Source organism: Podarcis tiliguerta (assembly GCF_965153285.1).
Source record: "Podarcis tiliguerta genome assembly, chromosome: 2".
Classification (NCBI taxonomy): domain Eukaryota; kingdom Metazoa; phylum Chordata; class Lepidosauria; order Squamata; family Lacertidae; genus Podarcis; species Podarcis tiliguerta.
In genome coordinates this window covers 82,489,927-82,508,893 of record NC_139535.1, presented here as the reverse complement: position 1 = coordinate 82,508,893, position 18,967 = coordinate 82,489,927, and the positions used below count along the sequence as shown (strand labels likewise).

At 44.5% G+C, this 18,967-nt stretch overlaps 1 protein-coding gene and 1 long non-coding RNA gene across 3 annotated transcripts in view; one reads left to right on the top strand and one right to left on the bottom strand.

The window, feature by feature from the left end:
- The window catches only part of PIK3R6 (phosphoinositide-3-kinase regulatory subunit 6), a 43,174-nt gene that overhangs the window by 15,543 nt on the left and 8,664 nt on the right, over positions 1-18,967 (top strand). The window contains exons 2-18 of one of the 2 annotated variants that reach the window (XM_083429763.1): positions 4,167-4,242; positions 5,089-5,265; positions 6,095-6,224; positions 7,055-7,138; positions 7,716-7,807; positions 8,587-8,655; positions 9,845-10,449; positions 10,719-10,922; positions 11,036-11,219; positions 12,934-13,081; positions 14,491-14,583; positions 15,367-15,826; positions 17,076-17,175; positions 17,290-17,412; positions 18,085-18,195; positions 18,331-18,421; positions 18,805-18,875. In XM_083429763.1, coding sequence (XP_083285889.1) covers positions 10,870-10,922; positions 11,036-11,219; positions 12,934-13,081; positions 14,491-14,583; positions 15,367-15,826; positions 17,076-17,175; positions 17,290-17,412; positions 18,085-18,195; positions 18,331-18,421; positions 18,805-18,875 — 1,434 coding nt within the window. In that variant the 5' untranslated portion in view covers positions 4,167-4,242; positions 5,089-5,265; positions 6,095-6,224; ... (3 more) ...; positions 9,845-10,449; positions 10,719-10,869. The remainder of the gene's footprint in view (positions 1-4,166; positions 4,243-5,088; positions 5,266-6,094; positions 6,225-7,054; positions 7,139-7,715; positions 7,808-8,586; positions 8,656-9,844; positions 10,450-10,718; positions 10,923-11,035; positions 11,220-12,933; positions 13,082-14,490; positions 14,584-15,366; positions 15,827-17,075; positions 17,176-17,289; positions 17,413-18,084; positions 18,196-18,330; positions 18,422-18,804; positions 18,876-18,967) is intronic. The other variant, XM_083429762.1, reaches the window with a different exon arrangement.
- LOC310672503 lies at positions 6,445-8,683 on the bottom strand. Its single transcript, XR_014508631.1, has 3 exons — positions 8,546-8,683; positions 8,196-8,284; positions 6,445-7,900 (listed from the first exon to the last, which is right to left on the bottom strand). It is a non-coding gene; the product is annotated as an uncharacterized lncRNA (long non-coding RNA).

Here is an 18,967-nt window from a genome sequence, read left to right as displayed (position 1 = left end):
GACCAATAGTCAGCTCCATAGGCTCACCTCTACAAAATCTCGCTAAATTTCTCGCCAAGCAACTTCAGCCCTATGCAGAATCCATCTCTTCACACGTTCCAAACTCCTTCCAGTTCATAGAAACAATAAAGAAGCAAAACCTACAACCCAATGACCTACTTGTGAGCTTCGATGTTGTATCTCTCTTCACACAAGTGCCCATTAATGAAGCCTTGACAGCCATTCAAAACAAATACAGTCCCCCCGAATACATCTTGGACCTGACCAACCACTGCCTAACCAACACGTACTTCATCCACAATGGACAAAGATACAAACAGATAGAAGGAGCACCTATGGGATCACCCCTCTCACCGGTCATCGCTAACCTGTACATGGAACACTTTGAAACCAATGCTTTAGACAAGTCAGAACACAAACCCAAACTTTGGCTCAGATATGTTGACGACACCTTTGTAATTTGGCCACACGGGAAGGAAAAACTGGATAGCTTCCTCACACATCTCAACAGCCTACACCCCAAAATACAATTCACTATGGAAATAGAAGCCAACAACCAACTTCCCTTCCTTGACGTCCTAATCTACAAAAAACCTGATGGCTCCCTAGGACACACTATCTACCGGAAAAAAACACACACCAACCGCTACTTACATGCACAATCACACCACCACCCTGCACAAATAAACTCCGTAGCCAAGACTCTCATCTCCAGAACCAAACGCCTGGCTGACGAAGACCACTTGACAACTGAGTTACAGAATCTCTCAAATGTGTTAATTGCCAATGGATACCAGCAAAACAGGGTTACGAAGCTAATCCAAAAAGAAACACCCCCCAAAAACCAAGACACAGAAGAAAACAATGGCATAGCCCTCCTTCCTTATATCAAGGGCACTACAGATAAAATTAGCAAAATCCTCCATAAACACAATATCAAAACAGCCTTTTGCACCAACCAAAAAATAGCCAATATCCTCAGAAACCCCAAGGATAAAATTCAGTTGGAAAACCAAGGGGTCTATGAAATACCCTGCAAAGTCTGCCCAGCCACGTACATTGGACAAACAAACAGACGAATAAATGCACGGATCGCAGAACACAAGAATGCCGTCAAAAAAGAAGAAAAAACTTCCTCTCTTTTCCAACACATGAAAGAAACAGGACACGAAATTAATTTTGCAGATTCCAAATTGCTCTTTAACATGGAACATCACCACAAGAGAATAATCATGGAAGCCATCGAGATAGAGAAACACCCTCACAACATGAACAAGCGTGACGACACATCCCGCTTGCCAGACATCTGGAAATTAGCCCTCCCCACAAAATCTGACACCAGATCCAGAGGCACACAGAACGCCATCACCAATCAACCACACCAGACCCAAACCCAGACCCTCTCCACAGATAAATTACAGACACCATCCAGTAGCCAAACCAGGGTGGCACCTCCGGATGCTGCACCCCCCTGCAATCCCTACACAGATCTGGCTGGCACAGGCCACAAAACCACAGCTCGCCCCTATACACGAAGCCAAGCCAGAGCACAACCAAGTGCAGTACAGCCATCTTCTCAGAAAAACTCTTCACAAAGTTCAAGAGTTCAAGACACGAAGGCTTTAGCAACTAATCCACACCTAATGACCCACCTAAGTGGGATTCAGGAAATCACTCAAGAAATCACTCAAGATATCCCTCAAGTAATTAAGGAACAAAAGAAGAAAAGGCACACTAGCCTGGGAACCTCCTCTCTGCCCAGAACATTGGAGGCTATACACCACACCTCCTCAACAGTATTTATAGGAACTCAAACACTGAGATCCTGCTCTGTTCCAGTAACAAGAAGCCGAAAGCACCAGCCTGAAGATGACGAGTGAGACCTCGTCGAAACGTCGCCTAGACACCCCAACTTTTACACGGGAAGACACCCGAGGACACCAAAACCTGCATTCCTGTACCCGTGAAAATCTACGAAAGCATATATATATATATATATATATATAAAGGTAAAGGGGCCCCTGACCATTAGGTCCAGTCGTGACCGATTCTGGGGTTGCAGCGCTCATCTCGCTTTATTGGACTAAGCCACTTCTGGCAAACCAGAGCAGCACACGGAAACGCCGTTTACCTTCCCACCGGAGCGGTACCTATTTATCTACTTGCACTTTGACGTGCTTTCGAACTGCTAGGTTGGCAGGAGCAGGGACCGAGCAACGGGAGCTCACCCCGTCGCGGGGATTTGAACCTCCGACCTTCTGATCGGCAAGTCCTAGGCTCTGTGGTTTAACCCACAGTGCCACCCAAGTCCCATATATATATATATTCCAAAATGTAGTATTTTCTATGAACTGAATGGCTTAGCTAAGAATAGGGTCCAATATGGCTTCCCTCACAACACATATAGTTCCCAGTGCATGCTGGGAAATGCTCTCCTCGTTGCTTCATTGCTTGCTCTTTGACAGCACTATTCAAGCCTGATGGAGAATATGAAAAATCTGAGGCAGGTTAGCGTGACTCTTTGTTGTGACAGCATGAGAGCCTTGTGGGTTGGGGTTCTTGTAAGCTCAGCCGTCACTGTAGGGAAGGTGTGAAGAGGAAGCTAGGCTGTCTGTAATCACTTCTGCCTGAACGGGGTCTTAAAAATAGAACGGCGGAAATTGCAAAGTGGCATAGGCCCCTTGGGGCTGCTTCTATGAATGACTGTGTCACTCTACAGTAATGACTGATGCTGACCATCTCTGATGGGAGACAAAGCTTCAGGCTAGTAGGTGTTGACAGTACAAATAGGGGAGAACTGCTTTGAACATACATCAATGGTCAAAAGTGATCAGCCCATTCTGCAAACAGGTTTTATTTTTCAAACCTATTCAGTATTATGCACAAGTAGTCCCGTAATAATTTTAATGAACTGAATTCCTAAATGGAATTGGATAATTGAATGGAAAATGGGGGTGGGCAGGCTGTGGATTAGTGGACATGATATGATTAACATGGAAAAAGTCCCAGGTTCAATCCCTTGTGTGGAAATACTCCTGTCTGAAACCATGGAGGGCCACTTCCAGTCAGTATTGAACGTACTGGGCTTGATGGATCCATGGTTTGTCTGATATAATTCCAAAAGAATACTATTTTCTATTGGTTCAGAAATTCCAATTTAACAACTTGGCGTTGCTTGTATAATTGCAGGTGGGGTTAAAGGGTTTAATTATCTGGTGGAGCACTTCAAAGAGCGGTTTTTCTAAATCTGGATAAGAAAAGTTTGGGTTTGTGAGTGAGTTGTGATGCAACTTTATCTCCTGGTGGGCAGCTTTTTGGTGGCATGTTACCCCAACAGCCTATCTATGTCTTCATACATCTGATGAAGATCCATCTAATGTCACAATAAATCTGTTAGTCTTTGAGGTGACCCAAGACACTCTGTTAAAGGGACACGGGTGGCACTGTGGGTTAAACCACAGAGCCTAGGACTTGCTGATCAGAAGGTCGGCGGTTTGAATCCCTGCCACAGGGTGAGCTCCCGTTGCTCGGTCCCTGCTCCTGCCAACCTAGCAGTTTGAAAGCACATCAAAGTGCAAGTAGATAAATAGGTACTGCTCCGGCGGGAAGGTAAACGGCGTTTCCGTGCGCTGCTCTGGTTCACCAGAAGCAGCTTAGTCATGCTGGCCACATGACCCGGAAGCTGTATGCCGGCTCCCTTGGCCAATAAAGCGAGATGAGCACCGCAACCCCAGAGTCGGTCACAACTGGACTTAATGGTCAGGGGTCCCTTTAAGACACTCTGTTGTTTTTGCTGCAACAGACTAACATGAGCGACCACTCTAGAACAAGAGAAGCCAAAGTGGTGAGACCTCCAAATGTTGTTGGACTCCAGTTCCCATCAGCTCCAGACAGAGTGGCCAATAGTCAGGGATAATGGATGTGGGCTGTTGTCTATCATCATCTGGAGAGCATCACATCATCCCCATGCTCTAGAAGTTGTTACTCCTATGCTTGTTCCTGAAGTGAGTCATTCCTATGTGTACTTGGATGCAAGAGGGGGCAGGGGCTAGCATAACAACTACTGGTGTGACTCTACTCATGTTTCAAAGGCTGCAAAGATTACACTTCTGGTTCTGCTACTGAGGAGGAGAAACTAATGTCGCATCTCTGGTTTTGCTCCTCAGGTTCCCTTTGAAGTGAGTCCTGGAGCACAACTGCTGGAATCTCTGCAGGGCAGCCTAGCCCATGTGCTCAGAGAAGGTGAGCATCATTTACTGCAGGGATAGACAAACTTCCAGCTTTTTGGAGCTAGTCTGTTGTTGTTTTTTTACTAGAATCCCACAATGTACTAACTTGAGCCAAGAGCAAAGGACAAAAAGATTAGAATTTCAAAAAGCAGGGTGCCTCTGAGCACATTCTAGTTAGTTAGTTAGTTCCATGACCAAAATGAGCTCACAATTCTTTTGTGGGGGGTGGGGGAGCCTATTCCTGGTTTACTCAACCTTTCATAATTTCAGCAGTCTTAATTTAAGAGGGGAAAGAAGGCACCTTTTTGCTTCTGCCATTGTTAAATAATTGGGAGTCAGAAATATTTGCCAGTCTACTGCAGATGACCCAGCACCCCAGTCAACTGTCTACCCACCTCAAAATAGTGCTGCGCAATGACCAAGCAATAAAGGCATTTTATTATCTCGGCTTTGCACTAAACAGCATGGGCCAGTGGTCCTGGGATATCACCAGGAATCTCGGCAGAATATACAGGGGAGCTGGAACAAAGAGGAAACGGAAGGCAGGTGAACCAAATAACATTGTGCCAGCCCACCTGAGCAGGATGCCTGTGGCTGCTGCTGAAGAATGTGTTATAACTGGCAGAGAGGACAATCAGAGAAAAGAGTTTCCTTTTAAGCCTTAGGAAATCACTTTGAAGAGAATAATGTTATCAGGACAACTGTAAATACTAACAGAACTGTCCTTGTTCCCCTGGCTTTATCTGCAGCAAGTGAAACAAACGTGGTCATAGGCGACTGGGAACTATGGACAAAGAGGAGCCCACACATTCCTTTTTCTGATTTTCTTTCTCTCTCTCTCTCACACACATATTTGCAGGTATTGGCTGGTACTGGTGAGGCAGGTAAAGCAAGTTTGTCTTGGGCGTGTTCCCACTTGACGGAGATTGGCAGCTTCCAAAGAAATCCGACAGCATCCCAGCAAGAGAGCCTGGGTGTGGTTGTAGAAATTGCTGTCTTGCCGCTGCCTGATGCCAAGGACGTTGTAGTATTCTGAGTAAGTGGACCTTCTTTATTTCTAGCAGAGTCATTGACATTCTGACCAAGCCCTTGTCCTGGGCATGTTTCCTGATGCTAATCATCTAGAAATTGATTTCCTATGTTGCCTTGGGGGGTGGGGGTGGGGGTGAAGATGAGATATAAATGTTACAAATATGTTGATCTGAGGATATATGTCCTTCTGGAAAGAGTTTGGCCAACTTCCTTAACAACCACACACGTCCTTCATCCAGCATGCACAATACCAGTAATTTATGGCAGCGGTTTCTCCAAGTTCTATGCCAGTATTGGGGAACCTGTGACATGCCAGATGTTGTTGACTACAACTCCCATCAGCCCCAGCTAAGATAGGTAATGGTCAGGGCTTATGGGAGTTGTAGTCAAACAAAAAAAAAAATCTTGAGGGCCACAGCTTCCCCACCCATACTCTGTGCCATTGTGAATTATAACACTCATCTTCTAAATCCCTTTTCCCCACACCATCCAGTGGGGGCATGCTATAATGTAGCTTGTTGCTTCTTGAACAAGAGGTGCACACTGAATGTTGGAACTACAGTGTGAAAACCACACTGTCTCCTTCCCTCTTTTTTCATGGAGCCTTGTGCACCTTGCACCAACAAATTTTGGGGTAAAATAAGCTTAGTGTGAAATAAGTGGGGCATAATCTAAAAAGTGGATACAATAGCAAAACGCATTAAGGTGCAATAAGTCTCTTTTTTGTTTTTGCCACAACAAACTAACATGGCTACTTATCAATTCAGTGTCAGGTCCCTGGTATTAAACAGGGATTTCAAGCACACTCAACCGCCATCTTGTTTTTTTTGCAGAAGTGCTAGAGGATACTAGGTCATGCTCAGTGAAACTGGACCCTCTGGCCACCCAGTTCTCCCAGAAGTGCTGGAAAAGATAACCTCACGACCACCTGCTGCGACTTCCACCCAACCATGGATAACCCAGGTTACTGTTGTTATTGTTATGATCATTAGTCTCATCTTCACAGAAGCATCTCAAAGTGCCGTATCGGCTTCTGCTTGCTCTCTGAGCATGAGGTGTTTAGGTGAAAAGAGTGGATTGTCTCCAGTTCCCCCACTGCACAGTTGAGAGAAAGAGATAAATAAAATTTGGAGGGGCAGCCATGTTAGTCTGATGCAGCAAACACACAAAAAGAGGCTCTTGGTTGCTTCAAGTTGCACAGATTTATTGTAGTATAAGCCCATTTCATTAGATGGAATGTTAGACCTAGTAGGAACTTCAGGAGCTCATGAGTAAGGCAAGCTGTATTATTTATTATTCCAACAGGCAGACATAGACCTGATTAGCTTGTGCAACCCTACCATTGCCAGAATCCCACCTTCAGTAGGAGTATAACAACAATTACATCCCCCCCCCCTTTCATCAGTTGTGTAAGCATTTACTGAGAGGTAATAGATGGGAATTATATATTATGGAAGCAAGTTTTTCACTGGTAATAACCAAAGGCAATGCCTATCTACACTCTCTTGTTTGGAGAGTTAACATCAAAGCTGTTATAATACCAGTGATAACTGGTTGTATACAAGGAGGCAGGGGTGCGTTCACCTTTCGATCCATGAAAAGCTCATCCCTTATCTGCTCGCCATTATTCCTGTGCTACTTTATCATGCATTTGCTCAAAAAGGAGCTTGCATCATTGATGGCAAACCACTAGCATTACCCTTTTGTTGGTAGGATTTGGTTTGTTAAGTACAAATAACAAGAAGACACTGAGTTATCTTGTTCTTCACACCCTGTTTTTCTCCTTTGTCAAGAGGTTGAGTCCGACTTCCTCCGAAGTGTGCATGCCCTCCTTCGTGAACTTGATGGCCACCACCCAGCCTTCCAGAGCGAGAGAGGTAAGAGCCGGTGACCCGTGTGCCCCAGCTCATCACTGAGCACTGAAGAGTTTTGCAGTGGGTCTGAGAACACCTCTCCCACAGCTAGAGAGAGCAAAAGGAAATGGCTTTTTATGTTTGGCCAGCTGTGTTGGCATTTCCTGGGTTTTCTGGTCTTGTTGAGATACCTACCCATATGGATGCATATGACTGGGTGTGGGAACCTGGTTGATTCCAGACAAAATAATGTCACCAGTAAAACTCTTCCTTACTGGCAACAATTGTAGAGAGAAGGAGCCATAGCTTGGTGATAAAGAATATGTTTTCCAAGTACAAACTGCTGTAAGCTGCCCTGGGACCTTAGGGCAAGTAAGAAATCAAATGAATGACCTAATAAATAATTAAATAAAATAATATGTGGAAACCTTGAGGGAAGAGCTGTTTTTGTTTATGGTTCAGTCCTGTCCACTCCTCTTCTTCTATAAGTGCAACTCACTTTCCTTCTTTGCAATATTCTGCTCTTGTCTCTTGCTGATTCCTGACCCAGTGAAACATTGATAGCTGTTTTAACTTTGGTTCTCTTCCCACCTTCTTCCAGGGATGCTGAGATGGACTTTGCACAAGAAGATTGACAGGAATCCCAGCAATGGAGCCCTCTTGATCAAAATTCTGGTGAAAGAACTGGAAAGGGTAAGAATGTCCACAGAAGGAAACAATGGGCTGGGAGTTGTCTTCACAATCCACATGTAGCCTTTCTCATGAATACGAATCTATGGTTTATTGCTGTGGGAAAATGTGATTAAATTAATATACTGCTCTTCAGACTGAAGACACTTCCAAACATCAGATCCTCTATTAAGGCTCATTGGCTCAGTCATAAATTCAGGGTAGCCAATGCAGCCTGCTTCTGACATCACTCACAATCTCTCTAGTGTTTATAGGGAACCAGCTGCCCCGGTGTTCCTTATTATTTATCCTGCACCTTCCTGCCACTTCTGGTCCTTCTTACTCTCTCATTAGAAACCATTCTTCCTGCAGAAAAACTGATCTTTAGGTTGGCTGAAGATAGTATACTTACAGAGCATTGGGAGGTCCATGATGTGCATGCTCATTCCACAATTTTTTCCCCTAAGCAGATGTTGCAGGATTTTGTAGTGTTCCAAAAACCTGCAAAATGCACATGACCAAAGATGTCACAGATGTCTCCTAGGCTTTATATTCATAGATTCCCCCCCTCCCCCTCAAATCTCTCCTAAGCATGTCAAGGGTAAGCCTTTAACTGAACGCACAGTCCAGCTGAGGTCTGGCTGGTACCATGGCAATGTTCCACCTAGAGTTGTCTCTGCTATCAAATGCTCTGTTGTTCTAGCTGCCAGCCCTCCTCCCTCATGTGTTTTGTGACAGCAGAGGATCCAAAATCAGCCTCACATTGTTGGAAAATCTTCAGCGTAACCGTTTGCTTTCTCTAGGCAGAAAGATGCAACTATCGGCAGTACATCATCCCTTTGCTTCACACGCTGATGTACACATTGATAAAGGTGAGAACTATAAATTCATGCGGCTGTGATAGCACAGGAATTCCATGCTGGGAGTTGATGTGAGGTGTCAGCTTGCACGGTGGCCAACAGCTCTTAGGTTTCCATGGATACCACTCGAGATTCTATTTTGAATTCTAGGGATGTGTGAAATGTGCAAGAGAGGGTGCCTCTAAGCATGTGCAGCGTGTTTTTCCCTCCCTGCTGGGAAGACACAGCCACTTTGATACTTCTGGGGCTTAGGAGCAGAGTGTTTAAGTGAAAATGGTCTGACTTCTAGTTAGATTTGAGCCCTAGCACCTCTCCCCTGTAGGAATGGGTAAGCACTGGATATTGTCAGAGTGTCAGACAACAGTCTGAAATGCATTTATGGATGGCCACGTTTTCTTGTGCTGCTCCATTCATAGTTTAAAAAGAAGTGACTCATTAAAATCAATGGTAAGAGGGGGAAAACGTGACTCAACAACATCGCTGTGGTGGAATGCAGGTGATTAATGGTCTGTTTATAACCAGAGGTTCTCCTACTTTACCATATGCTGTCTGCATGCATAAAAGATGCATAATTCATGTGAATTGTGAAGCACATACATTAGCAGTGATGCTGTCCCTGCTTGCAGACACCTTGGGAGAATTACATTTGCTCCCTGTGGAAAAATGGTGAAATACTAGCATAAAGTCAGCTTAGCGAAAATTCTGGAGCAGAAAACACCCACAGTTTTGTTGAAAATGGAAGTCTGTAATAAGGAAATAGCGACAGTGAAAGACATTTTTATTTGAAGAAATGTTTAGTAGCTGTGGGCGTCTCAGGATAGCTGCATTTTCATACCCTGGAGAGTAAAACGACAGGGAAACATATGGTTATCTTAGACTTAGACACTGCTTTCTCCCCCCTCCCGCCTCCTTGTAATCATTCAAGATTCCCTGAGGTCAACAAATAAAGCAAATAAAGTAACAGAAGCATTTATCCTTGTACAGCTACTCTGCAAAAGGAAACATATGAATCTTGATGAACCATCTTCTCAGTATAGTTGGAGTGCTCAGTCCAGATTCCACCAAACAGCAGATGCAAATATGCCTGATTCCACTGATACCAGGGGTGAATTGGGCTGGTGATTGTCAGCCAATGCTACAGGGTACTTCTCATATTTAAATAATTTTTACACCGAAGTTTGTTCTCCCATTGCTGCTCCAGGCACCTTGCATCCCTGATGATTTGTATGAGAGAGTGTACGATTTCTGCAAGAAGTTACTAACTCTGCCCAAACCATACTGCACCATTGGCCTGGATTATGCTCGGCAGCTAAAACTGGAACGGACAATACCAGGTGTGCAATATTCCACACTCTTTTTGCTTTCTTTTGGTTTGTTTGTTGAGGACCATTGGGGAGGTGGGGGAAAATTGGTCAAGCAGAAGAAACGCACTCATAATTGGGGTGGCAGGATGTGTTCATCCATCTGTCAGTTGGGTCCTGCTGCTGGTTCATTTCAGCAGGAAACCAATCCAAGTGGGATGCTCTTATCATGGTTCACACTTTCCTTGACACTGATAAGCTAACACTGGGCCAGAAACATTGCTTAGATTCCCCTGTTAGTGTGCTACCAAAACAGCTGTTCTTTCTGAAAGGCAACCTGCATTTCTTTTAACACACAGTGCTTGAAGGCTGTGTAAAAACGCCCTGGCATGCTTCTTTGTGCAAAGGCTTATGTTCAGATACTGCAACCAACTTATTAATGAACAACTTTAATTGCTCAATAATGGATGACTACAGCTCACTTATCAGGTACCTACTTCATGAAGTAGAATGCTCCAAAGCTTTTTCGTAGCCAGGAGCCCATAGCAAAAAGCCACTTCAAATGTTCCGAATTTCCAGTTACTTTTGTAACACTTCCATGCAGGAAATTATATTATATTATATGTAGACTATTGCAAGAGATCTGTTCATTGCATGTAAAAACTTTGGAAACTGCAGACAGAAGAAAAAGAACCATTTGCCTTTCCACCTTTCTGTTGAGACTTCCTTGAAGATTTCTCTCCGCCCCCCCCCCCCCATTCATGCAGTTTGTAGTCTCACTTTTGGACTTGATTCCATTTCAAACCAATGTTATGACATCATTATCAATGGTGTGGTTAGTTATACCAAAACCAAACCACTGACCTTTAAACTTTGACTGATATTTAGACGCTTATTTTATTCATTAGGAGCATTATACCAAAGAATGGTTTCTGCAGAGCAAAGTCTCAAGAACGACTCATTCCCCTATCAGGAAAAGTAAGTATAGGGCCTCTCACCTGTCTTAAAGTGACATATTTGTCACACACACAAAAAATAAATCTGCACTAATGTGTGTCTGTCTCTATATATGTTAACTCTTCATTCCCCAGGGTTTTCATGTTTGTAGATCCAGAACTGCTGTCTGAAGCTGTATGCCGGGCACTCATTGATGAAATCAAGGCTGCTCAGTTGTCCCAGTGTATGAAGTCCTGCATGCTCTGTGTGATAGAACGTGCCTTCCAAACGGTGCTGAAGGAACACGGTCACGTTAAGAACGTGCACAGCATTCTTCAGGTACCATAAAGATTTCATTGAAATAAATGAAATTCCATAAGCAGAAATACCAGACATTCCCAGTCCCTTGCCTCCCATCTGGAGGGCTGCCCTTATACAGTTACTCCATAGACTATTATTCTCATACTGGGGATGGATGTGTGAGCAAAAGTTACTCAGTGTTGCTTCAGATGAAAACTGCAGAAGGTAGAGATTTAAACAAAACAACTTGTTGGCTTAAGAACACCACTCCATCCAGTACACTCTGGCATATATAGACAAAAAACAAACGGATCACCTTTCCCCCACTGTGTAAAAGGGTACGTTAACTGACGGAAAGAAAGCAAACAAATCTTATGGTAAGTGGCTGATTCTTAGGGTTTTGTTAGTCTTCTTGCAAAGTTATACGTCCAGACAGAGACTTTGTTAATGCTGAGCCACAGACCTGATTAGTTCCACCACCACCAAGACAGCCATCTCTAGAATTTCTAAAGTTACCTGGGAGTATGGCCAATTGAACTCATGGAAACATATAAAAAAATAGGTTCCAAATTGTATAGAATGTTTCAAGTTTTTAATGAATGTTTCAGGCTCTGCATCCCCTCTAGCAACTGCCATGTTCTTGGTGACTTTGTCCATTAATAAGTGTTCCAAAAGCCTTTGAATTTGAACCCTAGCCTTGACAAATACACCAAACTTGACAGATACACCAAACATTTTCACTGATTGTAATTATTGCTTTTGCTGCTGCTGAGGAATGTAAAAATATCTTCTCATGTATTGCAGACTATCAGTCCTTTGGAAAACAGTATTTCAAGTACTTAGAGACTTAAGGGTATCTTGCTTTAGTTATGTTATTAATTTTGTTTAAGATATTTCCCCAAATTTTCCTCCACTAGAGGATATGACCACCACATGCAGGCAGATGTACCAGTTCCTTGACATCCTCTCCAACATTTATTTGAAGCTGTTTGACTATCTTTTGCTCCTTGACTGGGACTTTGTGCCAATGAGAAAGTACTTAGAGGCTGCAGTCCATCCATTTATGTTGGAGAAAGCCCCATTGAACTCATTGGGACTTATGTCTAAGTAGACACATAGAGGGATTGTTCTATGAAAGTCAGTTCTCTTGCCTTTGGCGCTTATTGCCTTCCTTGAGCCAGAAATAAAACACTTATCCCAAATTGAATTGTCTGTTGGCATTTTAACAAGATTTGTTGGACTACAGATGGGGGAGAAGGGAAGCTTAGGAAACAGAAGGAAGGAAATTACTCCCAAAGTCTTAAAAGGTCAACTTTTAATAAGAAATATTAGAAGCAAACAAAGTTTTAAGAATACTTTTAAGAAACCTGCTAGCTGTGCTGTCAGGTGCTGCATGTCTACCTATTTCCCCATGTGTTCATACATGTCAATGTGTCAATGACAAAATTGTTTTTGAGTTAGGAAGAGCTGAGTATTGTGAGTACCATACATGCGTAGTGTAATTTGCTATAAAGAAAAAAACCTTGAATAGGTGATTGCAGTCTGTGAACTTCATTCCAGCCAGGACTCCCCCCCCCCCCGCCCCCGCCCCCAGAAAAATAGGTGCCAGTACTCACCATGAAGTTGTTACAGTAAGTGCCCAGCTTTTTAACAACAACAACAAAAGGTGTTGGTACTGTGTACCCTTGAGTACCCTTTGAAAAAGAAAGCACTGATTCCAGCAATGATTCATTACTCCTTCCCCCTGTGGCAGGCAAAGCCCTTAGATGTGACTGAGCACTATTTTCAGCAAGTGATGGCTGCCATTGAACATGCAGGAAGAGACATGAGTGCAGAATACAATCAATATGTTGAAGAATTGGGGAAAATCTACAGCACATTGCTCAGCACTTCAGAGAAAGGTAAGTGTGGCCCTACGGGGCTGGGATGTGAAAAAGGACCCCAGTCCCTGCGCTTCATCTGGGACTGAGCCCTGAGCCTTTATTGTAGTTGCTTTTGTGGGCACTTCCCACAGCACCCACAACAGTGTGAAAGGCAAAATCATTGATTTAGGTGCTGAAAGGATGGAAACTGATTTATGCAGCCAAAGGGGATTGTGTCTTGTAGCTCTGTGCTTTGTTCAGGATCACCCCCTTGTATAGATATTTGCATGCAGTCCTCGGTACTAAAAAAGACCAACTTCACAGTGATTTCTGAGGAGAAGGAAATTTGTGTGTCTGTTCAGTAAGCGTGACCCTGTACTGGTCAGAGACAAGAAGGCTAAATGGGCAAAAGTGCCAAGTATAATTTGGGGGTCTGCTCAATGGTAAGAGGTAATATTACTGGTCACCCCAAATCAACGAAGAGGGATATCATAAGCTTCCGACACAATGCTTTATTTATTTATTATTGCATGTCTATGCCACCTCCTCCAAGGAGCTCAAGGTGGTACATTGTTCTCCCATCCCCATTTTTCCTCACAACAACCCTGTGAGGTAGGTTAAGGTAAGAGAGAGTGATTGGCCGAAGGTCACCCTGTGAGCTTCATGGCTGAAGAGGGGTTTGAACCCTGGTCTCTCAACTCCTAGTCCAACACTCTAACCATTACACATTGCATGTGAAACATCATCGTTCACCTACATTGATGTCATTTGACACTTTTAAATGTTAGTTATCACCCAGCAGGCAACTACACTAAATAAAGCTTACATCTTTCCCCCACGACGTGAAATACAATGGATAAATGTGTATTTCTGGCAATCACAAGGCTTTTTCTGACTACAGTGGTACCTCGGGTTACATACGCTTCAGGTTACATATGCTTCAGGTTACAGACTCCGCTTACCCAGAAATAGTACCTGGGGTTGAGAACTTTGCTTCAGGATGATAACAGAAATCGTGCTCTGGCGGCACGGCGGCAGCTAGAGGCCGCATTAGCTAAAGTGATGCTTCAGGTTAAGAACAGCTTCAGGTTAAGAACAGACCTCCAGAACGAATTAAGTACTTAACCCGAGGTACCACTGTATCTGGAACTGGTGCTGTTCATTGCCCTGAAGAAACTGCTGTTTTGCCATGTATCAGCCTCTGGCTAGCTGCTTCACATTTTTCTACATTAGCTTAGTTATAAGAAGGCTCTTCATCAGCTAATGCAGGGCAAATGAGCCACAGTTTTGTTTTGTTTTTTAAAAAAGCCCATGGACTTCCACTTTCCCTTTACCGTATGTTTCCCTCGACCTCTAGTGTAGTTCCTAGTCTCTGCTTTTGCCCGTCTGGCCTTCACTTTACTCCTTGAAATTGAAAGATTAACAAAAAAATTCTCTCTGTCCTACAGATGTGGAGAAGACAGCAGTAGAAAAAAGTTCAGGCATCCCTTTACCCAACCCTAACATCAGCTTCCACTTGTGGAGAGATGAAGACCAGCTTTGTGAGTGTCTGTTCTCATGGCCTGTATCTCACTTGGAAGCAGCTGTTGTTATCCTTTTTCACTCTGTGAGAGGGCAAGCAGGGCGGAGTCACTCCAGGGATGCAGTGTCCCTGTGGTCACTGCAAGCAACGTGTCTTTGGCCCCTTCTGGTTTCCTTTTGGCTACCATTTATCCTTAGAGGTGTAGTTTACTGCAGACAGTTCTTTTGAGGGGCAAATGGCAGTGATGAGGGGCTGCTTCTCAGAAGAAAACCTGCATGAGGCCCTGATCCAGAGTAGTAGCATATTCTACATTGGGGGGGCCCTGTGATTTCCCCCCTTTCTTTCAAAATAAAATTGACCAGTTTAAGCATGTCTCTTTAAAAGTGTACTGCTCATAACATGTGCTTATCCTTGCCATGCCTACTTTCTTTAAAATAAAGAAAGATAAGATAAATATAAGAGCTCTTATCTTTCAACATGGGGGAACTATTCACCTGTGTTCTGAAGTTGTAGAATCCCAGGTGGGAGGTAACATGTTTTTCCTCCTGAACATTTTGATTGGCTCTAACCATCTCAGGGGAAAGGATGGGAACCAATAAGGTAGTGTTTTCGTGTCAGGAGGCAGCCTACATTATATTAAAACATGTTGTGTATGTGCACATAGACTGAAGTAGTCTGGCCTATGAATGTGGGCAAGAAACTTTACTTTTGTAGTGTTGGAACAATGCCACACTGTGCCATGTGAAGATTCAAGAATTATGATGGCCTCCTAGGTATTTCACAAACCATCTCTTCATTTTAGGGAAGGAGTTGGTGCTATTCCTCCGTTCGCCAAGTCAATCCTGTGAACAGGATTCCTTGAGTCCAGAACTGGATCTCTTTGAGTTTCAGGATATGGGGCCAGACTTTGACTGCTGTGAGCAGACACGTTTCTCTGTGCTCTCCAACGACAGCGGGATTGAGCGAGACCTGCCCAATCTGGGTGATGAAAATCAGTCTTCTTACACTCCTGAGGCTGAGCACTCTCGGCTCCAGAGGAAAGGTTGCATGAAGAAGAAGGGGTCTCCTCTGGACAGCCTCGCTTTCCTACAGAGTGGCTCTAATGGGCAAGGAGCAAAGCCTGCTGGGAAGCTGCATCGGAAATGTGGGGGTAGCGTCATGGAGCCGGTGGCTCAGCTGAAACGGCTGCACACAGCTCGTGTCTTGGTACTGGGTGATGACAGAATTCTGGGGCGACTAGCCCAGGCCTATTACTCCCTGAGGTAAGTGACTGTCATGATGACTTTGAGAAGTGGGAGAGTTTTGCTGTGTTTGGGACAGAGTTGCTGTTTCTGTGTCGTAGAGTTGCAGTACCTCCTTCTAGGCCAAGGAGGTCCAACTTCTCATACCAAGTGGGCCGCAAGAATACTTTGACATGGAACCCATGGGCCACACACTGCCCATACCCTCCAACAATTCTCTGAAGAAAATAGGGACATCCTATTCCATAATAATAATTTATACCCCACCCATCTGACTGGGTTTCCCCAGCCACTCTGGGTTGCTTCCTATATATATATATATATATATATATATATATATATATATATATAGTGTTTATACACACACACACACACACACACACAGCAAAACATTAAATATGAAGAAAACTTCCCTTTACAAGGCTGCCTTCAGATGGCTCAGGGGTCAGATAAATCCATACCCTCCAAGATTTTTCTGATTAAAATAGGGACATCCTAAGGAAACACTGGACATCCCAAGATCACACCAGAAACTGGGGCAGCTTCTGTAAAACCTGGGTGCCTTCTGTAAAACCGGGACTGTCCCTGGAAAATAGGGACACTTGGAGGGTCTGACACTGCCTTGTTGTGTGTGTGTGTGGTGTGTGGAGGAAGCAAGCCCAAAATTTGATGCTGCCCTCCCCGCAGCCCTCACACTGCCTTCCCAAAGTGAGGCACCAGGCTTTGGGAAGGAGGCATGAAGCTCTGGCAGGGTCTTAGAGCACTCCCACCTCCTTCCCAAGCACTAACTAGGCTTTGGGGAGGAGGCTGGAGGAAGGGTGGTACAAGGGCTGGGCCTGCGGGGGTGTCAAATATTGCCAAGGGCTTCCAAAAAGGTATTGAGGGCCACATTATGCCCTAGGGCCATGTGTTGGACCACCCTGTTCTAGGCACTGCTGATGTGAATGCATGGTCATGATTAGAACAAGGTGTTAGTACGAAAATGGCAAGAGCACAGGTAGGTCTCTTTAGGGTGCTCAGCGTGACTTAATGGGAAGTTTTATGCTAGGCTAGGGGCAGCGGGGGGAGGGGGAGGAACATACCAAGGAGTTCCATGGGAAATAGTGGCAACCATATTCTTCCTGGCTAGAGAATGACATGGATTCCTCCCCTAATACCATTATTTGTGGCTATCAGAATACTATGTGCACAGGTCCACCTGTGTCCTCTCCACCGGAAGAGATGAGATACTGGAATGACCTAAGAGCAATTTCCCCTTCCTCATTTCCAGGAAGCGGGAGAGCAGACGTGCCTTTCTTACACCAAGGCTAAAAGTGCAATTTTACTATGTGCCTGTTGTGGAGGAACAACCCACATCTTCCCCCACCGAGGTGAGCAGCTCAGGGCCATGCAGAGGCTGGCAGAGCTAAATTGTGATCATCCTCTTCCTGCCACGGTCCTGTGCTCTTTGTACTGGTGGGCTTACTCTACTTCTTCTCTTCCAGGAAGGTGCTCTGCCTGACCAGACAGAGCCTTGTGAGTTGGCTGCTTACCTTGGAAGAGCTGATCCATGGTACGAGAGCAACATTAACACCCTCTGTCACATGATTCCGAAGCTGGCCACCATGGTAGGAGAGGAGCCCTTCCTTCTGCTTGTATTCCTTAGAACAGGGATAGGAACCCAAGGACTCCAACTCCCATCAGCCCCAGCCAGCTGGGCAAATGGTCAGGGACTGTGGGAGTTGTAGTCCAGCTACATTTGCAGGCCCACAAGTTCCCCACCTCTGCCTTAGAAACAACAATGGGAAATTTTGGAATGCTCTTCAGAGGGCAGAAGGAACTGTCATTGAGGCTGGTGCTCAGTCAGAGGCAAGGGCCAAGTACTTCCAGATCTTACGTATACCTGGACCAAGGGTAACCCTGAGGCTCCCACCAGCCCTCAGCCAGAATGGGGAATCATCAGGAAATATACGCATTATAGTCCAACAGTTGGAGAACACCGTGTGGGCAACCCCTGATCTAGACTTACATCCATTAGCATGCTTGCTGGTGAAAGGCGAGTTCTTCCTCTCCAACTCATAATAGAGGTAGAATAGAATGGCCCATTTTTTTAAAAAAATATTAGTATTTCACTTTCTTGGCTCTAGTGTTGTAGATACAACATGAGTTGTGTGTACCATCCCTTGGCTGCCTAATTCACCAAGCAGGTGAAATATCAGGAATGATCAGGAAGCTAAAAGAAATAGCAGGTAACTTGGCAGTTGGTTTGGACTGATGCAGTCATCTTTGATCCCACACAGCCCTCTTCTCCAAGCAAATCTACAGTCTCTGAGCTGTTCATCCTTGACGTGATTGCGTACTATGTGCGTCTGGGCTTGCAGCCAGTCTTCTTCCAGGTGTATGCAGTGAAGGTCAGTGCTCTCTTCTTGTTCTTTGAGCATTGTGAAGTTTACCACCAGGCTGTACAAAAATTATATTCATGACACTTGTAACAGTTCACCCACTTGGAAGGAACCATGCTTTGAGAGCCTCTTTCTGCCTTTCAGGTTTTCTTCAGTAATACAGATTTGGAGCCTGTTGAGGACATTTTCTTGATTGAACTGAGTCTAATGCTTGAAGACTTCAACCCTTCCAGAGGTCTGTATCTCATTTCAGGGCTCCCTAGATATCGCAGAGCTCCTTTCAGAGCTCCCTGATCTTTCCAGCTGGGGAAGCGTTCGCTGGTCTTCAGCCAGGCTGTGTCTCAAGAAAATAAAAAGTTAAGAAAGGAGGCAGAAGGGTAACTGGTCAATGGGGAAAAACACCAAGTTGTGTGTTCTTCTGTGATGCCATGAGTTGCAGAACTCATTGGCTCTTATTTTTCCTGTCACTTTTATTCCCACTCCAGCTGTACTTATAGGTCCTTATAAGGGAAAGTATGCCCCAATATTCATCCTCTCCCCTCCCCCTGTAAACTTAAGTGGGAAGATAGCTGTGTCAGTATCCCAGCTAATTGAAATCTGTGGCTGTTTCTTTTGCAGACACTCTACCAACGAAAAAGAAGCTAGCAGTAGAAGTTCCTGGTGCAGATCTTACACTCATGTATAAGAAGGTGAGAACATTTATAAATACCGTATTTTTTGCCCCATAAGGCGCACCGGCCCATAGGACGCACCTAGTTTTTTGGGGGGAGAAATAAAGAAA